The 24,521-nt window shown below is 40.5% G+C and overlaps 1 protein-coding gene across 1 annotated transcript in view; it reads left to right on the forward strand.

Annotated features, from left to right (window-relative positions):
- Positions 1-1,929: 1,929 nt before the first annotated feature.
- The window catches only part of LOC133624476 (coiled-coil domain-containing protein 40-like), a 41,004-nt gene continuing 18,412 nt past the window's right edge, over positions 1,930-24,521 (forward strand). Inside the window, exons 1-9 of the mRNA XM_061988053.2 lie at positions 1,930-2,271; positions 4,516-4,595; positions 8,929-9,010; positions 9,160-9,251; positions 9,348-9,431; positions 15,074-15,293; positions 20,941-21,098; positions 21,180-21,302; positions 21,607-21,728. Of these exons, the coding sequence (XP_061844037.2) occupies positions 2,067-2,271; positions 4,516-4,595; positions 8,929-9,010; positions 9,160-9,251; positions 9,348-9,431; positions 15,074-15,293; positions 20,941-21,098; positions 21,180-21,302; positions 21,607-21,728 (1,166 nt within the window). The 5' untranslated portion in view covers positions 1,930-2,066. The remainder of the gene's footprint in view (positions 2,272-4,515; positions 4,596-8,928; positions 9,011-9,159; positions 9,252-9,347; positions 9,432-15,073; positions 15,294-20,940; positions 21,099-21,179; positions 21,303-21,606; positions 21,729-24,521) is intronic.

The following is a 24,521-nucleotide window of genomic DNA, read 5'->3' on the forward strand; positions in this document are numbered from 1 at the left end:
ATTGCAAGCCTTTTATTATTTTAATATTGCTGATTATGGCATACAGCTTAAGAAAACTCAAAAATCCTATCTCAAAAAATTTGAATATTTGCTCAGACCAAGTAAAAAAAAAAAAGATGTATAACAGCAAAACAAAATCAAACATTTGAAAATGTCAATTAATGCACTCAGTACTTGGTTGGGCATCCTTTTGCACGGATGACTGCATCAATGCGGCGTGGCATGGAGGCAATCAGCCTGTGGCATTGCTGAGGTGTTATGGATGCCCAGGATGCTTCAATAGCGGCCTTTAGCTCATTTGCATTATTGGGTCTGGTGTCTTTCAGCTTCTTCTTCACAATACCCCACAAATTCTCTATGGGGTTCAGGTCAGGGGAGTTGGCAGGCCAATCGAGGACAGTTATGCCACGGTCAGAGGTTTTAGAACACTACATGCTTCCATCTGTTGAAAAGCTCTATGGAGATGATGATTTAATTTTCCAGCATGATCTGGCACCTGCCCACAGTGCCAAAACCACCAGTAACTGGTGTACTGACCGTGGCATTACTGCCCTCGATTGGCCTGCCAACTCCCCTGACCTGAACCCCATAGAGAATTTGTGGGGTATTGTGAAGAAGAAGCTGAAAGACACCAGACCCAATAATGCAAATGAGCTAAAGATCGCTATTGAAGCATCCTGGGCATCCATAACACGCCGCATTGATGCAGTAATCCGTGCAAAAGGATTCCCAACAAGTACTGAGTGCATTAGTTGACATTTTCAAATGTTTGATTTTGTTTTGCTGTTATAAATCTTTTTTTTTTTTTTTTACTTGGTCTGAGGAAATATTCAAATTTTTTGAGTTTTCTCAAGCTGTATGGCATAATCATCCATCCATCCATCCATCTTCTTCCGCTTCTCCGAGGTCGGGTCGCGGGGGCAGCAGCTTAAGCAGGGAAGCCCAGACTTCCCTCTCCCCAGCCACTTCGTCCAGCTCCTCCCGGGGGATCCCGAGGCATTCCCAGGCCAGCCGGGAGAGATAGTCTTCCCAGCGTGTCCTGGGTCTTCCCCGTGGCCTCCTACCGGTCGGACGTGCCCGAAACACCTTCCTAGGGAGGCGTTCGGGTGGCATCCTGACCAGATGCCCGAACCACCTCATCTGGCTCCTCTCGATGTGGAGGAGCAGCGGCTTTACTTTGAGCCCCCCCCCGAATGACAGAGCTTCTCACCCTATCTCTAAGGGAGAGCCCCGCCACTCGGCGGAGGAAACTCATTTCGGCCGCTTGTACCCGTGATCTTGTCCTTTCGGTCATGACCCAAAGCTCATGACCATAGGTGAGGATGGGAACGTAGATCGACCGGTAAATCGAGAGCTTTGCCTTCCGGCTCAGCTCCTTCTTCACCACAACGGATCGATACAGCGTCCGCATTACTGAAGACGCCGCACCGATCCGCCTGTCGATCTCACGATCCACTCTTCCCCCACTCGTGAACAAGACTCCGAGGTACTTGAACTCCTCCACTTGGGGCAAGATCTCCTCCCCAACCCGGAGATGGCACTCCACCCTTTTCCGGGAGAGAACCATGGACTCGGACTTGGAGGTGCTGATTCCCATATGCTGTATGGCATAATCAGCAATATTAAAATAATAAAAGGCTTGCAATATTTCAGTTGATGTGTAATGAATCCAGAATGTATGACTTTTTCTCTTTTTTTTTTAATTGCATTACAGAAAATAAAGAACTTTATCACAATATTCTAATTTTCTGAGACAGTCCTGTATATTTTGCATTCTATTTTATTTACTTTGAGTCTACAACCCACTGGCGCGGTTTTGTACTGTTTCTGTACATGTTTTGATTATTATTATTTCTTGATTGTATGTAAATATTGCATACTATAAATAAAGGTTTATAAAAAAACTAAAAAAACATCGCTAATGGGGCAGGGCCGACATCCGGGCAACTGAGCTACATACGGGTTCTTCGAGCCATAGCAACCTGACTGGCGTTGAAAACAAACCGTCGCCATTACTCTTTAACCTGTCGACCTGCGCTGATTAAACCCGTCATTCTGCCTCCAAAATGCCAAAAAACTGTGTTGTTTTTGGTTGTGCAAACCACAACTGGAAACAGGGAAAACAAAGGTCGTATTTTGTTCTGCCAAAGCGTGCTAAAAGCCCACAGAGACGAGACAAATGGCTCGCAGCTTTACACCGGGAAAACGAGGACGGTTCTCACTGGAGACCCCCAAAATCCCCGGTCGTGTGTTCGGATCACTTCGTTTCTGGTAAATATAAGGAACAAAAATCCACCTTCTTAACCACAACTTGGTCCATGCTAATGTTGAACCCATTGAATTTTTACTGAATAACGTTCGACAGCTGAAGTTGTTGTTGTTGCACAACAATAACATCCGGTATAAAGGCTATTTCCAGTAATTCAGCAAATAATAAATCATAATACTGAACTGAATTTGAATGAGCTCTCTACAGATATAATAAATATACAGATACTGGTAGCCACCTTGTCATCCTTATTATCATTTATCAACATAGCTTGGGTGATTTAACCATTTTTATGTGATTTATTCGTTATATAACAACCGAAGCTAACAACCGACCTGGTGCGCTTGTGAGGTAGACATAAAGATTTCCAAATTCCATGTCCGGTAGAGATGCGCGGATAAGCAAATATTTCATCCGCAACCGCATCAGAAAGTCGTCAACCATCCGCCATCCACCCGATGTAACGTTTGAATAGAACTGCATCCGCCCGCCATCCGCCCGCACCCGCCCGTTATATCTAATGTAGACGATGCAAGGCATTAGTGAGGCACCTGCCAACTACTCCGGTTTTCCCGTAATTCGTACGGTTTTCATCAACCTATTCCGGGTTACGGGTGCAGTGATAAAAAATACGGTTTTTCATTAATTAAAAAAAAAAAGGGTGAAAACTACGCGAATTGCACCTTGTGCAGACAAGATTTTTCGATCGGACACGGAGGAATTAGCGATGTAAAAGACCTCTTTGGGACAAAAAAACACAAGTCTAATGCCGTTGCTAGCGATACAAGTGGAAAACTTTCAACGTTTTTCGTCGCCCAAACAGATTCTTTGGATGTGATAAATGCCGAAGTTTTATTTACGGAGGCAATAATTGAGCATGGACTTCCAATCGCACTGGCTGATCACATGGGACAGTTAAATGTTTGTAATGCAACCTTTAAAAATCTTTACGCGGTGATCGCGGTCCCAAAAATAAACTTTTCTTGCATGATAATGTCCAGAAAAATTCGCTTTATATTACTATAGAGTCCTTTTAACGAATGAGTTTGATGGTTTATCACAAACCTTAAATGAAAGAAGTCCTTTGTTCGCACCATATGCACCATGTTCGATGTCCCGGTTTTATGACAGTCGTAGACGTACACAGCGTCGCGAGTCCACGCTGAACTTTTCTGGCCTTTTTTTCCCCTGGTCTTTAGTATTCCCTTTTTTAGTTTGTCGCGTACCACGTTTGCTGCCGGTGTTGCCATTTTTTTTTTTCTTCTTCTGATGTGGCTGCTGCAGGTGCCTGCTGATAAATAATTGCCTGTTTTTCGTATGTGGGTAACAACATTTAACTATGTATATATATTTCCGAATTGGTTTATCTGCCACCCGCAAAAAAAAAAAAAAAAAAAAAAAAATATCTCATTAATCCGCCCGACCCGACCCGCGGCGCGGATAAAATCTTATTTATTTAAATTTCATCCGCCCGATCCGCGGATAATCCGCCGAATCCGCGGTTGTGTCCGCAAACCGCGCATCTCTAATGTCCGGCCATTGTGTAGGATTATCAGTCCACGCATCTGCTGGAAGGCGGTAAGGGCAGTCGTTTAATCCAACTACAGAACATTTTAACTCGTATCTTAACCTAGCCTCACTGGAAAGACTATTTACATAATCATACGCCATTTAGAACAGTTTAAAATGCCGTGAAACCTCGTTAAATGCCTTTTCTGTCAATGCTGTGTTCGCTGTGAGCTGGTTTGTTTTCAACGAATTCAATATGGCGACTGCGTTGCTAGGGGATTGGAGGGCGGAAGTGACGTAGGTCCGCCCTCGCCCATAACACGGAAGTGCTGCGGCTGTCTGAACAAGGCACAGAGCTCCGCCCCCCATGCGCGCTCTCGCGTTAGGGGATACAAATTATTTCAGGGATACATAATCTCGCACGACGCCTGTACCTCCGACATATCTACTAGTAGTGTATTTAGTTACCAAAATGATTAACATTACATCGCGGAAATAAGGAAACCAGCACATAAGCGGAAGTTACGTCCGTCGGCGGTTTCTATTGTGGTTCCCTAGCAACCCTTGTGTTTCACGCCGTCATGACGCTGTGATGCAAATAAAGCCACACTCTCTCGGAAGTAATATGTCGCTTTGTTAAATGTTGACTGCTCGGTCTTAGCCGACGGCACTTACTAATTCCACACAACGGCCAATTCTCCATAGATGTGAACAATACTAACCTGTGTTGTTAACAGGTCGGCTCAGAATGGAGCAGCAGGACGGACACGAGCACGAAGCTTCGAAACACTGTGAAGAAAATGTTTCCCTTCCACAGGTAAATGTGTCAATTAACCGTTATTTTTACAAAACCCCAAACCAGTGAAGTTGGTAAATAAAAACAGAATATAATGATTTGCAAATCCCTTTTTCAATTTATATTCAATTGAATAGACTGCAAAGACAAGATTTTAATGTTCGAACTAAGAATTTTTTTTTCTTTTTTTTAAAATAATCATTAACTTAGAATTTAATGGCAGCAACCCAGGCCCGGCCCTAACCAATCTGGCGCCCTAGGCAAGATTTTAGGTGGCGTCCCCCCACATCGGCAGTGAAGTGTATATACTAGTGATGGGTTGATGAGGCGTCATGAAGCGCTTCGACACATTGCAAAACTGTATTGATACTGTGTCGATACTGTGTCACTAAATACTGACATCTGCTGGACATTAAAAATCCCTACAGGCAACCTGTGGACCGACTCGACTGACACTGATTTGATGCCCTAGTACAGGGGTCACCAACCTATTTGAAACCAAAAACTACTTCTTGGGTACTGATTAATGCGAAGGGCTACCAGTTTGATACACACTTAAATAAATAAATATATTGTCATTTGTAAGTTACACGTAAGTGTGATTTAAACAAGAATAGCTAGATAAATAAATTTATATATATAAAAAAAAAAATGGGTATTTCTGTCTGTCATTCCGTCGTACATTTTTTTTTTCCTTTTACGGAAGGTTTTTTGTAAAGAATAAATGATGAAAAAAAAACACTTAATTGAACGGTTTAAAAGAGGAGAAAACACGAAAAAAATTAAAATAAAATTTTGAAACATAGTTTATCTTCAATTTCGACTCTTTGAAATTCAAAATTTAACCGACAAAAAGAAGAGAAAAACTAGCTAATTTGAATCTTTTTGAAAAAATTAAAAAAATAATTTATGGAACATCCTTAGTAATTTTTTCCTGATTAAGATACATTTTAGAATTTTGATGACATGTTTTAAATTGGTTAAAATCCAATCTGCACTTTGTTAGAATATTTAACAAATTGGACCAAGCTATATTTCTAACAAAGACAAATCAGTATTTCTTCTAGATTTTCCAGAACAAAAATTTTAAAAGAAATTCAAAATACTTTGAAATAAGATTTTAATTTGATTCTACAGATTTTCTGGATTTGCCAGAATAATTTTTTTAAATTTTAATCATAGTAAGTTTGAAGAAATATTTCACAAATATTCTTCGTCGAAAAACCAGAAGCTAAAATATTTATTATTCTTTACAATAAAAAAATAAATAAATTTACTTGAACATTGATTTAAATTGTCAGGAAAGAAGAGGAAGACATTTAAAAGGTAAAAAGGTATATTTGTTTACAAATCCTAAAATCATTTTTAAGGTTGTATTTTTTCTCTAAAATTGTATTTCTAAAAGTAATAAGAAGCAAAGTAAAAAAAATAAATGAATTTATTTAAACAAGTGAAGACCCATCCATCCATCCATTTTCTACCGCTTTTTCCACGTGAAGACCAAGTCTTTAAAATATTTTCCTGGATTTTCAAATTCTATTTTTGTCTCTTTTAGAATTAAAAATGTCGAGCAAAGCGAGACCAGCTTGCTAGTAAATAAATAAAATTAAAAAAATAGAGGCAGCTCACTGGTAAGTGCTGCTCTTTGAGCTATTTTTAGAACAGGCCAGCGGGCGACTGATCTGGTCCTTATGGGCTACCTGGTGACCGCGGGCACCGCGTTGGTGACCCCTGCCCTAGTATATACAATAATATAAACCAAGTCATTGTATTTCATTTAGTATTATTTCATATCTTCATTTAAATAAAAATATATTTTTATCTTTTTTAGATACAGTCAATAAATAATGTGAACATGTATCATAACATGGAAATCTAAGAGAACGTGTTGTGGATGATTGTGGACTGGGAATTTATTTTATTTTATTTTTTTACACATTTTTATTAAAAAAAAAAAATTAAAAAAAAAGTTTGTCCAACGTATTACATTTTAGACGATTTCTCTTAGTTATTATTTCTCCGGCTGTACAAAAGAGCCGCTCACAGGGCACAGAGGAGGCGTCAGTGCGACACAGTTCGCGTATCGGTCACGTGACCAACACAGCTCATGATCGGTCACGTGACTTTCTAAAAGCGGTACGCGCACCGACACAGGGTTTCGCTCTATGAGCTCGACGCATGCGCCGATGCATCGGTGTTGCCGGACCCATCACTAGTATATACTCACAAGAACCCGAATAGCTTTGTCTTTGACCTTTTTTTTTTTTACTTACAACTAAACCTAATATATAAAGGGGTGGAAAAGTGACTATTACCTGCAGGGCAAACATTAGCTAACCAGAAGGCAATAACAATGTAAACAAAAAACACCTGCTTAAAAGATCTAATACAAATGTCCCTGAGGAATGTAAGGTGGGAGTACTGTAATTACCTAACGTTACATTATTATTTTCCATAACAATTTAGCCCCCTCCACAATATTAACCCGACGTTAAAACGGAACTATAGCAATTGCCGAATCATGTAACATTAGCTTAATGCTAAAACATTCTGTAACAGACAAATAATTTCATGTAGGCTAACATTACCTACCTGCTACCTCTGTCTTTTCTCATTTCTCCTCTTCTTTTCTCTTTTTTCTTCCCTGGGCACCTGACAGTTTTGGCCGTTTTGACATCTTGTGTTGATTTTTTGATGTGGTGACGTCCAAAAAGAGTCATGATACGGGAAGGGAGGGGGCGCACAGTACGGGGGGGGGGAGAGAATGTTGTAACAATTATTATCTATTAAATAGGCTTTACTTTGCATTTTAATTAACGTGGGATTATTTTTTGTATTTAGAAATAATAGTACCAACTTTTTTTGTCTTTTTTTTTTTTCTCCAACATTTGTGGCACTGGCGTGGCGCCCCCTGATGGACGGCGCCCTTAGCATTTGCCTATACGGCCTATGCCACGGGCCGGCCCTGCAGCAACACATTGCAAAAAAGTTGGCACAGGGGTATTTTTACCACTGTGTTACATGGCCTTTCCTTTTAACAACACTCTGTAAATGTTTGGGAACTGAGGAGACCAATTTCTGAAGCTTTTCAGGTGGAATTCTTTCCCATTCTTGCTTGATGTACAGCTTAAGTTGTTCAACAGTCCGGAGTCTCCGTTGTGGTATTTTAGGCTTCATAATGCGCCACACATTTTCAATGGAAGACAGGTCTGGACTACAGGCAGGCCAGTCTAGTACCCACACTCTTTTACTATGAAGCCACGCTGTTGTAACACGTGGCTTGGCATTGTCTTGCTGAAGTAAGTAGGGGCGTCCATGATAACGTTGCTTGAATGACAACATATGTTGCTCCAAAACCTGTATGTACCTTTCAGCATTAATGGTGCCTTCACAGATGTGTAAGTTATCCATGCCTTGGGCACTAATACACCCCCATACCATCACAGATGCTGGCTTTTCAACTTTGCAACTATAACAATCCGAATGGTGCTTTTCCTCTTTGTTTCGGAGGACACAACGTCCACAGTTTCGAAAAACTATTTGAAATTTTGACTCGTCAGACCACAAAACACTTTTCCACTTTGCATCAGTCCAATTTCGATGAGCTCAGGCCCAGCGAAGCCGGCGGCGTTTCTGGGTGTTGATAAATGGCTTCGCTTTGCACAGCAGAGTTTTAACTTGCACTTACAGATGTAGCGACAAACTGTAGTTACTGATAGTGGTTTTCTGAAGTGTTCCTGAGCCCATATGGTGAAATACTTTAAACACTGATGTCGCTTTTTCATGCAGTTACCGCCTGAGGGATCGAAGGTCCGTAATATAATTTTTGATGATATTACAGACCGTAGATGGTGAAATCCCTAAATTCCTTGCAATAGCTGGTTGAGAAATGTTGTACTTAAACTGTTGGACAATTTGCTCACGCATTTGTTGACAAAGTGGTGACCCTCGCCCCATCCTTTTTTGTGAATGACTGAGCATTTCATGGAAGCTGATTTTATACCCAATCATTGCACCCACATGTTCCCAATTAGCCTGTTCACCAGTGGGATGTTCAAATAAGTGTTTGATGAGCATTCCTCAACATTCTCAGTCTTTTTTGCCACTTGTGCCAGCTTTTTTGAAACATGTTGCAGGCATCAAATTCCAAATGAGCTAATATTTGCAAAAAAATAACAAAGCTTTCCAGTTTGAACGTTAAATATATTTTCTTTGCAGTCTATTCAATTGAATATAAGTTGTAAAGCATTTGCTAATCATTGGATTCTGTTTTTATTTACTGGTTTTGGGGTTTGTGTATATAATGGCATCAAACTAATAATCAGTACTCATCTGATCATTATTTTTAACACAGGATGTTACAACATCAGAACCTTGCCTCAGATCTCAGGCTGATGAAAACAGTGAGGAAGAGTCTGCATTAATGAGACATTCTGGTATGTTTACCATTGTTGGTACTCATTACAAAGCAAAACGATGTACTCTAAAACAGTACGTTAACATATACTGTCAGTGACAAAGGTTTTGTATTTAGAAATTTTTGGAGTTTTAGAGCAGCAAAATATTTCCCATGTTCTGCTACCAGCCCACTTTTTAGACCCGTCAGAAGACATGGATGAAGACAATCAACTGATGGAGGAGGATGAGATGGAACTCCTTATTCTTGATGCTGAACATGTGTGTTGTGGCTCCTTCACAATTAATAATATTTTTAATATTTGGTTTTCTTTCACACCAGCATTGTTCTGAATTCATGTGTTCATCTGTTGACAGCCTCTCGTCACAGAGAAGCAAGCTGCACTAAAGAATCAACTCATGAAGGAACTGGAGAGGCTCATACTGGATATAAAGGAAGAGGTTAGATTGGGGCTGCATGTTTATGGTCAATAATAATCAGAATAAGAAACACTTGATTAATCCCTGAGAGGAAATAAAAATGTTCAGCACCAATTTATCAATATTGAATGTGACATCATCATAAATTGATATTGAAATAGTCTCATTAAAAGTATTTTAAACAATACATTTAAAGTAGGGCTGTCTGATTTAAAGAGTTAACACATGTGATTAACCACCAACAAATACTGCTATAATAATTTATTTATGGAGCTTAATCGTGCAATTTACTTTGACCGCACATGCTCCTTTACCGGATAGTTACCGTATTTTCCGGACCATAGGGCGCACCGATTTATAAGGCGCATTACTGATGAATGGTCTATTTTTTATCTTTTGTCATAAATAAGGCGCACCGGATTATAGGGCGCATTAAATGTGTCATATTATTATTATTATTATTATTATTTTCTGAATGGAAAACACTTCCTTGTGGTCTACATAACATGTGATGGTGGTTCTTTGGTCAAAATGTTGCATAGATGATGTTTTACAGATCATCTTCAAGCCGCTTTCTGACAGTCGATTCATTATGCGCCGTTTTGTGGGTGGTCTTATTTACGTGGCTTACCTTCAGCAGCGTCTTCTCCCCGTCATCTTTGTTGTAGCGGTGTAGCGTGCAAGGACGGGAGTGGAAGAAGTGTCAAAAATATGGAGCTAACTGTTCTGCCTTTCAGACTTTACTTAAATCAATAACGGAGCAGCATCTCCTCATCCGGAAACAACAACACCAGAAATGTGTCCCGTGAAAAACCGTCCGACCGGAACTCTCAAAAACTAAAGTTCCTTGGGTGAATTATACAAACTCACTACACCGGTATGTTTTAGCGCTTGGCGAGTTTACTGACATATATAAGTAAGAACTTTACACTACTTTAAATTAGAAATGGCAACAGCGGAGGATGAATGTCCCAAAACAAGTTGATAGAGAAAAAGAAGAAGCTTATCGACTACGGTGTAGCCATGGACTACAAAGGCGGACGCGCTGAATTTTTCAGGATTTATGCAGATCCCAAATACAGATCAGCAGGTACCAGATGGTATGAAGACTTGCTTTTGCATAATATTGCAAAACATAACCCCAGAGAATATGTCTTACCTTATACACACACCATAATAATACTCCTATGTTGATGCACATCAAGCAATGCGGCTTCATAGCTTGCCAAAGTCGTACTAAAACATTTTGATAGATTTTTGAGCGCCGTGTTTAATGTTCTATATTTTCAATACAACATATAAAATGTTGGTGTTGTTTACTTGAGTCATATTGCCATCATAGTGCAGCCTACACTTATCTCTTACGTTTGACTGCCATCTACTGGTCACACTTATCATTTCACCATGTACCAAATAAAATAGCTTAGAAGTGGGTAAGGTCAACCAAACGTATTCCTTACATTAGGCGTATCGGGTTATAAGGTGCACTGTCGAGTTTTGAGGAGAAAAAAAAGGATTTTAAGTGCGCCTTATAGTCCGGAAAATACGGTACTTGAAAGGCGTTGCAGGTTGTTATACGGTCAGTAATCAAGTCATTTTGATGGATGGATTTTTAAAAAAAGGTAAACATGTTTACATATAATTAAAGACAGATCTGTTGCTAGTGTTGTTAAGTATTAGTGTTGAGGGTAATCTTTCTTAGGGCCATTTTTAATGACGCTATTTAGGATGCCCCAATGTTGCTCTTGTGTTGTTTTTGTTCCTGCCTAATTGACTGTAATATTCTTTCCTACATGTTCATTAGATGCTGGTTAGCCTGTTCTTGTATGTTTTGTGCTCATGTTCTGTCTCTAGAACATTGTTATAAATGTTCTATAAAATTATATATTTTTTTATAACAAGCATTGTTCAGTCCCTTTTCTAATCTGTGGTCTTCTTTTGCTTCTTAGTGAATTGTTTCCATGGACATTGTTTGTCATGAAGCAGTATTAAAAAAAAATAGCATATGCATCATCTACATAATTTTCACTGGAGACATTTTCCCAGCGTTGTTCTCTCAGATCATTCTTTAAAGCAATCATACTTTTCTCTGTGCATAGTCCTCAAAGTGTGTTTTTGTCATCCACATTCCTCTTCTTGTAGATGATCACTGATGTTGGTTGTTAGCAGACCAATTATGGTATTATTTTCAAAGTTTTTAGTAAAAATATTATCGAAAAGTGTAGCACAGTGTTCTGTGATTCTGCTTGGACTTGTGATTTTAGGATGTAAACTCATGCTAAGCATTGTATCTATGAAGTCATCAATTCTCTTTTGCTGATGAGGGTTCAAGAGGTCAATGTTAAAGTAACTAGATAAGAAAATTACTCGTTCAATAATTTCAGTGAAGGTTGCCTTAATCCAAGTTCCCTGAATTTTCCCTTGCTTCCTCTCTGGCACTCATCGAGGGTGGACGCTCCTCTTCCCTCTCCCTTATCTCTCCTGCTTGCTTCTTTGTCTTGTCTTGTCTTAACTTTCTTGTTGCCTCTTTTTGCACTGCTCTCCATATCTAAACAATGGAACTAATTAACTGGACTCTCAACAACATTGACAAGATCTTGGGTTTGGGGGAATCTGCCTGTCTTGACGGAGCGGTTGTTGCTGGACACACGACAGACTCTTGGGAGAAGAAGGAGTTCCCAATATCATCACGAAACTCCTTTCTCTCTCTGTTATTCTGTGCTTGTAGAATTTCTATAATTGATTGTAACCCTCTGATATCTAATTGTTGACCTTTTATATGTGATTGTTAGACCTTACTTGAAGATTTCTATTGCTTGCACCAACGTTCATATATTCGGGTTATCTGTTTCTTGAAATTCAATATGTGAGTCCAGGCGTTTCGTTCGGGCTTGGAGTTTTGTTCCGTAGCATGCATTTCATAGTTGCTAAGCAGCCAACTGAAAGCCGTTGTCGTTGTAAGCTTTGATGGCTAGCAACAAATTCTAACTTGTTTATTTCAACAAACATCGTCAGAGCTGTGTCAGCCTGCCTACTAATTTGAAGAAACTATCACAGCCTGATCGCCAGAGGTGGGACCAAGTCATTGTTTTGCAAGTCACAAGTAAGTCTCAAGTCTTTGCCCTCAAGTCCGAGTCAAGTCCCGAGTCAAGACAGGCAAGCCCCGAGTCAAGTCCAAAGTCAAGACTGGAAAGTCTCAAGTCAAGTCCTAAGTCCTGCATTTTGAGTTTCGAGTCCTTTCGAGTCCTTTTAACCACAGACTAATATATTAACACAGATTGTGTATGCTTTTCAAATGCTGTATTTATTTATTAAAACAAGTGCATTTTAAATTGCAGGAAAGAAAATTGTGCTGACATTGCACTTTATAATAGCACTATTAACCAGTCATTTTAAACATTAACTCATTCCTTTACAGAACAAACACATTGAAAAATAAAGTGCAAATGTATTATTTGTACAAAAGTGTTAACATTGAAAAAACATGACATATACGTGAACATAACAAAAAAGTTGTACTTTTTATATGTCAGGGCCCTATGCTGCATTGCATTTGCAAAAGACCAAATTAGCCAAGAGTCTGTCAGTCATTTGTGCACGATGGGGGCGTAGTATGATGCCACCATGGCTGAAAACTCGCTCCACTGGAGCACTGGAGGCAGGCACTGCCAAGACTCTCATGGCCACTCGGAACAGTGAAGGAAGAGTCTTCATGTTCAATGCCCAGAACAAAAGGGGGGAGAGAGTTGTTTTGGGTTGGTGCACTACTTGTAAGTGTATCTTGTGTTTTTTATGTTGATTTAATTAAAAAAAGAAAAAATTATTTTGCGGCCCGATACCAATCGATCCACGGACCAGTACCGGGCCGTGGCCCGGTGGTTGGGGACCACTGAGGTAAACAACCAACAGTATGTCAGAAAGCTAGCTAAAACGGTACACATATTCATAATATAGTATACATTTTAACTGACCTTTATTTTACTATTTTTGTCTTTTTTTAGGTGGCTAAAATACGCGGTGCTGCTGACCGCCGTCTAACGTTACGTGTCATATATTGACTAACGTAACCCTGCTTAAAAAAAATCACTGAACAAAAAGTATGAATAAGGTAGTGAACTGCAACAGATTCCCGTGTTTGCAATAACGTTATAACGTTAGCAGTGAGTTTACAGCCTCACTGATTTAACTACACAGCAAATAAAAGTCACGTTACTTAGCCAATAAACGTTATCTTTCATTCAAAACTTACCGTTCTTTGTGCAACTTCAAATGCCGGACGAAGTTGGAAGTTGTTTCCTCTCCATCAGTAGTTTTCGAACCGCATGTGTTGCATACTGCAAACCGTTTTGTGTTGACCACCTCGTAATTTTTATACCCAAACAAAATTTTAGGTATCATTTTTTGTTCACTGGCGTGTGGTTTGGACATGTCTTCTTCCTTGGTTGTCCTGCAATTTGATTGGATGAATGCTGTGTGATGAAAACAAAGTAGATCTAATTTGACTGGCTGTTGTACTGAGACCACACCAGCTGACACACGCAACGCTGATAGACAAGTACACAATGAAAAATACGGAGCGCTCCCGAATAACTTTTTCATCTTTGGGTTTTGGGGAAAGTAGCAAGTCATGTCAAGTCATGTCAATTCAAAAGGCTCAAGTCCAAGTGAAGTCACAAGTCATTGATGTTAAAGTCTAAGTCGAGTTGCAAGTCTTTTTACATTTTGTCAAGTCGAGTCTAAAGTCATCAAATTCATGACTCGAGTCTGACTCGAGTCCAAGTCATGTGACTCGAGTCCACACCTCTGCTGATCGCTGTATAGCTTCGGGTTGCCAGGCAACCACTTTGAGCTAGCGTTTTAGCTAGTTAGCCCCTGGCTTGCAGCTCCTTCACTTTACTTATTATTGCGAATCCTTGCCTCCCGCCGGGCAGAGTTCAAATTGAATATGTTTGCTAGCTGTCCTGTAGCTGTGATCACAGTCAGTGATCAGGAAAGCTCCAATTTTACTCAAAACTATGGTAGCGGGAGCAGAGCTTTTTTGTTTTGCATCCTGTCCCAGTAACAGGAAAAGACTAATAACAGCGGTGCATTTTTCAATTCACGCCAGGCTATAGCATCTCGAGAAAAGTTTAACAGAGTCTCTGACTGCATCGACGTTCTGTGGTGTCCTTGATGATTTCGGTCGTCCAGAGTGTGATTGTATGTTGGTATCTTTACGATTGAGGTTATTAACAGTCCCATGGGTTCGGAACTTGTTGACCCATCTGTAGATCATTGTGTGGGCAGGAAATTCACAACATCCAAACCGTTCTTTGAAATGCAATTGAGCCGCGTGGATAGAATTCAGACGAAAATAGGCCTCAACTATAAATGTCTTTTGTTCAGTAGTCCATGGCATCTCGAAGTTGAAATTTTCTAAACTTTTAGAACATTAATTCTTCTTGGTAAATCTGAAAAATAAAAATAATTGATTCATTATTTTAAAAGTTATTCAAGTTTAGGTGATGAACGCTTTTTTTGTGTCACCCTATACTTGCGATCGTCATTGTAAATAAAATTGTGCACGTTTTGTTTGCACTAAACCACATGGTGAGGCTCGGATACAATTCCAAATCTCATTCTGAAATTCTTATGTGTGTGTGCCCTTTCTACTACCTCTACAGGTGGCAATTGAGATGGCAGAATCGAACCAAATAGAGGAAATATACCTTGAGTTGTTCAGGGAACAGGAGACACTAAAACAACTCCATACAAGGCTAGAGGGCCAACAACAAACCAAGATCTTGGCGGAGAGCAAACATCAACAGGTTCAGGATCAACTGGAGGCAATGAGGGCTTGTCATACCAGCAATACAAACCAGTGTAACAAGACCAGGGCCAATGGTGAGACTCTCTTGTTGCTCTTGGGATTTGTTTTCAGGTTTTATTATTCATGGTGTATGGCAGGGGTGTCCAAACTATGGCCTGTTTAGCCCACTAAAGTCTTCAATTTGTACTGCGGGACGTCTGTAAATATTTTTTAAATTACGGTACCCTAAAGTTATGCTACTACATACAAATGTACACATTTTTGCAAACATAAGTAAAGGTAATCAACGACTATGGACCTGATCCACTGATGGTTTGTGGATATTAAAACATGTGCAAACTTGAACATCCTGACCAGATGCCCGAACCACCTCATCTGGCTCCTCTCGATGTGGAGGAAAAGCGGCTTTACTTTGAGCTCCTACCGGATGACAGAGCTTCTCACCCTATCTCTAAGAGAGAGCCCCGCCACCCGGCGGAGGAAACTCTTTTCGGCCGCTTGTACCCGTGATCTTGTCCTTTCGGTCATAACCCAAAGCTCATAACCATAGGTGAGGATGGGAATGTAGATCGACCGGTAAATTGAGAGCTTTGCCTTCCGGCTCAGCTCCTTCTTCACCACAACGGATCGATATAGTGTCCGCATTACTGAAGACGCCGCACCGATCCGCCTATTGATCTCACAATCCCCTCTTCCCTCACTCGTGAACAAGACTCTGAGGTACTTGAACTCCTCCACATGGGGAAAGATCTCTTCCCCAACCCGGAGATGGCACTCCACCCTTTTCTGGGCGAGAACCGAGGACTCGGACTTGGAGGTGCTAATTCTCATCCCAGTCGCTTCACACTCTGCTGCGAACCGATCCAGTGAGAGCTGAAGATCCTGGCCAGATGAAGCCATCAGGACCACATCAGCTGCAAAAAGCAGAGACCTAATCCTGCACCCACCAATCCGGATTCCCTCATTATTATAGTTTGATGATATCCACTTTAGTTCCTATTATACAAAACTCAAAACCAGTGAAGTTGGCACGTTGTGTAAATAGTAAATATCAATCAATCAATCAATCAATGTTTATTTATATAGCCCTAAATCACAAGTGTCTCAAAGGGCTGCACAAGCCACAACGACATCCTCGGTACAGAGCCCACATAAGGGCAAGGAAAAACTCACCCCAGTGGGACGTCGATGTGAATGACTATGAGAAACCTTGGAGAGGACCCCATATGTGGGTAACCCCCCCCCCCTCTAGGGGAGACCGAAAGCAATGGATGTCGAGTGTGTCTAACATAATATTGTGAGAGTACAGTCCATAGTGGATCCAGCATAACAGTAAGAGTCCAGTCCACAGTGGGGTCAGCAGGAAACCATCCCGAGTGGAGACGGGTCAGCAGCGCAGAGATGTTCCCAACCGATACACAGGCGAGTGGTCCACCCCGGGTCCCGACCCCGGACAGCCAACACCCCATCCACCGGACCTTAGTGTCTCCCCCTCCACAAGGGATAGGGGGGAGCAGAGGAGAAAAGAAAAGAAACGGCAGATCAACTGGTCTAAAAAAAAAATAAAATAAAAAAAAATAATAAAATAAAAACAGAATACAATGATTTGCAAATCCTTTTCAACCTATATTCAATTGAGTACACTGCAAAGACAAGATACTTAACGTTCTAACTGGAAAACTTTATTTTTTGCAAATATGAGCTCATTTGGAATGTGATGCCTGCAACAGGTTTCAAAAAAGCTGGCACAAGTGGCAAAAAAGATTGGGAAAGTTGAGGAATGCTCATCAAACACTTATTTGGAACATCCCACAGGTGAACAGGTGGGTGCCATGATTAAGTATCAAAGCAGCTTCCATGAAATGCTCAGTCATTCACAAACAAGGATGGGGTGAAGGTCACCACTTTGTGAACAATTGCCTGAGCAAATTGTCGAACAGTTTAAGAACAGCATTTCTCGACGAGCTATAGGGCTGGGCGATATGGCCTTATTTTAATATCTCGATATTAATATCACGATACACGATATATATTTCGATATTTTGCCTTAGCCTTGAATGAACACTTGATGCATATAATCACAGCAGTATGATGATTCTATGTGTCTACATTAAAACATTCTTCTTCATACTGCATTAATATATACTCATTTTAAACTTTCATGCAGAGAGGGAAATCACAACTAAGTCAATTTAGCAAAAGTGTATTTATTGAACAGTTATTAAGCAGTGCCACAAACATTCATGTCATTTCTAAACAGAAAGTGCAAGATTGTCAGAGACATTTTAAAACAAGCTATTAGTGCACTTTTGTGCATGATGTCACCAAGATGACATATCAAAACAACACTAAAGTGCACTTTTTGTACAGAACGCCACTACAATAGTTTAAAACAAATAAAGTGCACTTTTGTGCTTGATGTCACACAAGATATTTCAATAAGTGTCAAATAAAAATTAGCTGCATAATAGGAAATCAAATTGTGTATGTCCTTCACTATGTGGTAGGTTCCTGCGGACGTTATCTCCTTCTGTTGTTGACTATTTTTTTCATATGGTGTTGATCTGGAAATGTTTGCCTCTGCATTTTGATGGTTTAGGCGTGTGGCACCGAACAGAGATGTTGACATGCGGAGTAAGCACTCTTCAGATGCTACATATTAGCAGTAATGCTACTTTTTGTAGCAATGCTTTTTCCCCACACTTGACGTATACGGTTGTCTGTTCGACATATTCCCACTTGAAGCCAAACCACCGCCAGACGATGGACCCCCTGCTGTTTTTCTTGGGAATTAATTTTTCCTTCATTTGTTACCAGATTGGCACCTTCTTTCTCTCGTATTACCGCTCGCACCACTCCGCTAGCATCACAGCTAACGTTACCCATGCTGCTACCTCTCTGCTCCGCAAGGGCGTATACGTATGTGACGTATGTAAGAAGGTGCGCTTGCTGTCTGTGAGAAGGACAGACAAGAAAGAGTTAGAAGAGCCTGTAGTGTAATGCCCGCAGCTAAAAGCAACTGTGTGAGAACGTATACTCGAATATCACGATATAGTAATTTTCTATATCGCACAGAGACAAACCCGCGATATATCGAGTATATCGATATATCGCCCAGCCCTAACGAGCTACTGCAAGGAATTTGGGGATTTCACCATCTACGGTCTGTATATCATCAAAAGGTTCAGAGAATCTGGAGAAATCCCTGCACATAAGCGGCCATGCCCGTGACCTTCGATCCCTCAGGTGGTACTGCATCAAAAAACAACATCATTGTGTAAAGGATATCACCACGTGGGCTCAGGAACACTTCAGAAAACCACTGTCAGTAACTACAGTTGGCCGCTACATCCGTATGTGCAAGTTAAAACTCTACTATGCAAAGCAAAAGCCATTTATCAACAACACCCAGACTCGCCGCCGGCTTCGCTGGGCCCGAGCTCATCTAAGATGGACTAATGCAAACTGGAGTCCACATTTCAAATTGTTTTTGGAAACTGTGGACGTGGTGTCCTCCGGTAGGTTGTGAGTTAAAACCCCAGCCGAGTCATACCAAAGACTATAAAAATGGGACCCATTACCTCCCTGCTTGACACTCAGCATCAAAGGTTGGAATTGGGGGTTAAATCACCAAAAATGATTCCCGGGCGCGGCCACCGCTGCTGCTCATTGCTCCCCTCACCTCCCAGAGGGTGATCAAGGGTGATGGGTCAAATGCAGAGAATAATTTTGCCACATCTTGTGTGTGTGTGACAATCATTGGTACTTTAACTGTAACTTAAATGTATTAGTGCTCAAGGCATGGGTAACTTACACATCTGTGAAGGCACCATTAATGCTGAAAGGCACATACAGGTTTTGGAGCAACATATGTTGCCATCCAATCAATGTCTTTTTCATGGACGCCCCTGCTTATTTCAGCAAGACTATGCCAAGCCACATTCTGCACATGTTATAACAGCGTGGCTTCGTAGTAAAAGAGTGTGGGTACTAGACTGGCCTGCTTGTAGTCCAGACCTGTCTCTTTATTTACGATTTACACAACGTGCCAACTTCACTGGTTTTGGGTATTGTACAGGTAAAAGCCAGTAAATTAGAATATTTTGAAAAACTTGATTTATTTCAGTAATTGCATTCAAAAGGTGTAACTTGTACATTATATTTATTCATTGCACACAGACTGATGCATTCAAATGTTTATTTCATTTAATTTTGATGATTTGAAGTGGCAACAAATGAAAATCCAAAATTCCGTGTGTCACAAAATTAGAATATTACTTAAGGCTAATACAAAAAAGGGATTTTTAGAAATGTTGGCCAACTGAAAAGTATGAAAATGAAAAATATGAGCATGTACAATACTCAATACTTGGTTGGAGCTCCTTTTGCCTCAATTACTGCGTTAATGCGGCGTGGCATGGAGTCGATGAGTTTCTGGCACTGCTCAGGTGTTATGAGAGCCCAGGTTGCTCTGATAGTGGCCTTCAACTCTTCTGCGTTTTTGGGTCTGGCATTGTGCATCTTCCTTTTCACAATACCCCACAGATTTTCTATGGGGCTAAGGTCAGGGGAGTTGGCGGGCCAATTTAGAACAGAAATACCATGGTCCGTAAACCAGGCACGGCTAGATTTTGCGCTGTGTGCAGGCGCCAAGTCCTGTTGGAACTTGAAATCTCCATCTCCATAGAGCAGGTCAGCAGCAGGAAGCATGAAGTGCTCTAAAACTTGCTGGTAGACGGCTGCGTTGACCCTGGATCTCAGGAAACAGAGTGGACCGACACCAGCAGATGACATGGCACCCCAAACCATCACTGATGGTGGAAACTTTACACTAGACTTCAGGCAACGTGGATCCTGTGCCTCTCCTGTCTTCCTCCAGACTCTGGGACCTCGATTTCCAAAGGAAATGCAAAATGTGCATGGTTGGGTGATGGTTTGGGGTGCCATGTCATCTGCTGGTGTCGGTCCACTCTGTTTCCTGAGATCCAGGGTCAACGCAGCCGTCTACCAGCAAGTTTTAGAGCACTTCATGCTTCCTGCTGCTGACCTGCTCTATGGAGATGGAGATTTCAAGTTCCAACAGGACTTGGCGCCTGCACACAGCGCAAAATCTACCCGTGCCTGGTTTACGGACCATGGTATTTCTGTTCTAAATTGGCCCGCCAACTCCCCTGACCTTAGCCCCATAGAAAATCTGTGGGGTATTGTGAAAAGGAAGATGCAGAATGCCAGACCCAAAAACGCAGAAGAGTTGAAGGCCACTATCAGAGCAACCTGGGCTCTCATAACACCTGAGCAGTGCCAGAAACTCATCGACTCCATGCCACGCCGCATTAACGCAGTAATTGAGGCAAAAGGAGCTCCAACCAAGTATTGAGTATTGTACATGCTCATATTTTTCATTTTCATACTTTTCAGTTGGCCAACATTTCTAAAAATCCCTTTTTTGTATTAGCCTTACACAATATTCTAATTTTGTGACACACGGAATTTTGGATTTTCATTTGTTGCCACTTCAAATCATCAAAATTAAATGAAATAAACGTTTGAATGCATCAGTCTGTGTGCAATGAATAAATATAATGTACAAGTTACACCTTTTGAATGCAATTACTGAAATAAATCAAGTTTTTCAAAATATTCTAATTTACTGGCTTTTACCTGTATATTGACAAACATACAAATGTATGTTCCCAATAATTTTGTGTTTCTTATTCCTAGTATCCAACCTACAGAAAGAGCTGGAAAAACTGATGCCACACCTCAACTTCACACAAGAAGTCAGTGAAGATCTGCATTGCAATGTAAAAGCCATGAAGAATGTCACAAGCAAGGCAAGAGCTAAGAGATCTCAAGTGGAAGAGGAGAAATTTACACAGGTGAAAAACTTTAACAAACACAATATGCAATGTATCTGCTGCCCTAAACATGAATGTTGATTAACTGTCGTAAAAAACTAGGATATGTATGTGGAGCACCTCACCAAGGACTTGGAGCGACAAACACAACAGAGGGACATGTATGAAGTTCAGAGAAAAGCCCAGGCAGAGACAACACGTGCAACCAAAGAGGCTCTTTCTGAGGTATCATGTAGGACCTGTGAATTCTGTAAATTATATCAATCCAAGAGCAACATCCACAATGTGTAATCAAAATGTTTCTCTGTAAATGACTATTTATGTTATTATTGACTGCTGACTGTAAGAATTTTCCAAGTCTGTTCTCTATCAACCTCTGAGGAAAAATATTTGCCTGTGCTGTGGCATATACTTTAGTCAATTTTCTTACTTTGCTTTAAAATCATGAATATGGGAAATATCTCAGGCTAGTGTTTAAAGTTGTGAAAATATGTGGTAAAAATGTGTTTGTGTCCATGAACGTGTTTAGGCAGAAATTCAAATCGAGTCCCTGGCGATGTCACAGAGACAGCTACTGCAGCAGTGGAACAGGAGCCTGGTGGATTTGAAGAGGCGGGATGAAGACTTCCAAGCCATGCAGGAGGCTGTTAGGTGACAATTAGTTAAAAAAAAAAGAAGGGTGAATGTAATAATAACTATGACTATGCCTATAATACGTGAAATGAAAGGGTGAATGTATGGATGTACAGTGGTACCTCGGCTTACCTTATATCAAACATATTTTAAATCAATGTTCCCAATTGTAATAAATTGAAATGCCATTATTCCGTGGTGAACCCTCAAAAACACAATTTGAATAAAAAACATCCTTTTTAATAAGAAAAACAATCTTCTTAATAAATAACATTTTTACAATAATTTACAATATAATATTACAATACAATATACTTCAAACATCGTCGTAGTTTTATGATGTAATGTAATAAGAGTGTATAGCATTTACTTCGGAGAGTGAACTTTGACACTATGAGCTGCTTCTCTGTCAAACACACCATGAACTCTTTATTCTCATGAATAAATGTCTCCTGTTTAAAAAAATGTATTTACGCTTTTGGCGGACAACTCATTCTGCTTCGGAATGGTGCAGCTTGTAAGTGCCATCTTGTAGCCTTGTAGCCTTGTACTGCTTCACCAAGTAAATGCACACCTTGGTCATGGTTTTCCGTGATTTACTTATTTAATATACCGTATTTTTCGGACAATAAGGCGCACTCAAAATCCTATAATTTTCTCAAAAATCGACAGTTCGCCTTTTAACCCGGTGCGCCTAAAGTACGGGATAATTTTGGTTGTGCCTACTGACCTCGAAGCAATTTTATTTGGTACATGGTGTAATGATAAGTGTGACCAGTAGATGGTAGTCACACATAAGAGATATGTGTAGACTGCAATATGATGGCAGTAAACAACCCCAAAACTTTAAATGTTCCATTGAAAATAAAGAACATTGCACACAGCACTCAAACATCTGTCAAAATATTTTAGTATGACTTTGAAGCTGCACTGCTTGATAGATTGTCGGCCCATTACGGCTACCGTAGTCAAAGATACAAGTATTATTATGGTGTGTGTATAAGGACCGCAAAATGGCACCCATTAGCAGACATATATCTGGCGTTTTGGTTCACAATATTATGCAAAACCAACTTTTCTTACCTTCTGGTACCTGCTGATGTGTATTTGAGATCTGCATAAGTCCTGAAAATTTGCGCAAGTCCGCCACTGTAGTCCGTGCCGATTACGTAGTCGATAAGCTTCTTCTTTTTCACTACCTTCTTGTTATGAGACATTCACCCCCCGCGGTTGCCATTTTTAATATAAAGTAGCGTAAAATTCTAACTTGTATCTCGCTATGGAAGCGCTAAAAACTGCCAGTGTAGTGGGTTTACAAAATTCCCCCACGGAACTTTAGTTCCGGTCGGACGTTTTTTCCCGGGACAAATTTCCGGCGTTGTTGTACTATAGTGAGCCACGGATGAGGAGATGCTGCTCCGTTATTGATTGAAGTAAAGTCTGAATGTCATTAAAACGGTTAGCGCCATCTTTTGACACTTCTTCCACTCCCGTCCTTGCACGCTACACCGCTACAACAAAGATGACTGTCAGAAAGCGACTTGAAGATGATCTGTAAAACATCATCTATGCAACATTTTGACCAAAGAACCACCATCACATGTTATGTTGACCACAGGGAAATTTTTTAAATTTAGAAAAAAAATCATAATATGACCCCTTTTAATGCGCCTTATAATCCGGTGCACCTTTTGTATGAAAAAAGACCTGAATAGACCCCCTCATCGGCAGTGCGCCTTATAATCCGGTGCTCCCTATAGTCCAGAAAAATAATAAATAAATAAATATAATTTCCTTATTCTCCTCCACAGTGACAATCACTTTTTTTGTTCCCTTGGTTACAAAATCAAAGTCATGTTGATCTCTCGCTATAAGCTAGCGAGTAAGACACCAGATGTTTGGGTTGGATATTTTAGGGTTTACTGTGACGTTTGTTATGTATTCCAAATAAACAAATAGAAAAAAGTCTATTAAAATAATAATTCCTATAAAAACATCCTTTGAGTATTTAAAAGGGTCATATTAGTATTTTTGCCCCCTACATTTAAAACACTTCCTTGAGGTCTACATAACATGTAACAATGGTAATTTGGTCAAAATTTTGCACAGCTTTTGTTTTACAAATCATCGTCAAGATGCTTTCTGGCCGTCTCTTCAGAATGTATCATTTTGTAGACACCCTTATTTTAATGCTGAAGCTCTCCTCAAGGCCAAGACTGCAATTCTACTTTGTCAGCCATGTTGTGGTTTTTAGCACTTCCATACAAAATGTACTAACTCATATAAGTTAGAATATACAATATCTTTTTTAGAAATGGCAACAGCACAGGATGCATGTGCATGTGCGAGCCAGTCTGCCCCATAACAAGAGGACAGAGAAAAATAAGGAACTTAATGATTATAACTTCACTAAACCTTTACCATGTTTGGAGCTATCTGCTGATTTAACTATCCATCCATCCATCCATTTGCTACCACTTATTCCCTTCGGGGTCGGGGGGGGGCGCTGGAGCCTATCTCAGCTACAATCGGGCGGAAGGTGGGGTACACCCTGGACAAGTCGCCATCTCATCGCAGGGCCAACACAGATAGACAGACAACATTCACACTCACATTCACACACTAGGGACCATTTAGTGTTGCCAATCAACCTATCCCCAGGTGCATGTCTTTGGAGGTGGGAGGAAGCCGGAGTACCCGGAGGGAACCCACGCAGTCACGGGGAGAACATGCAAGCTCCACACAGAAAGATCCCGAGCCCGGGATTGAACTCACGACTACTCAGGACCTTCGTATTGTGAGGCAGACGCA

The sequence above is a fragment of the Nerophis lumbriciformis genome, linkage group LG27 (genome assembly GCF_033978685.3).
Source record: "Nerophis lumbriciformis linkage group LG27, RoL_Nlum_v2.1, whole genome shotgun sequence".
Lineage (NCBI taxonomy): Eukaryota > Metazoa > Chordata > Actinopteri > Syngnathiformes > Syngnathidae > Nerophis > Nerophis lumbriciformis.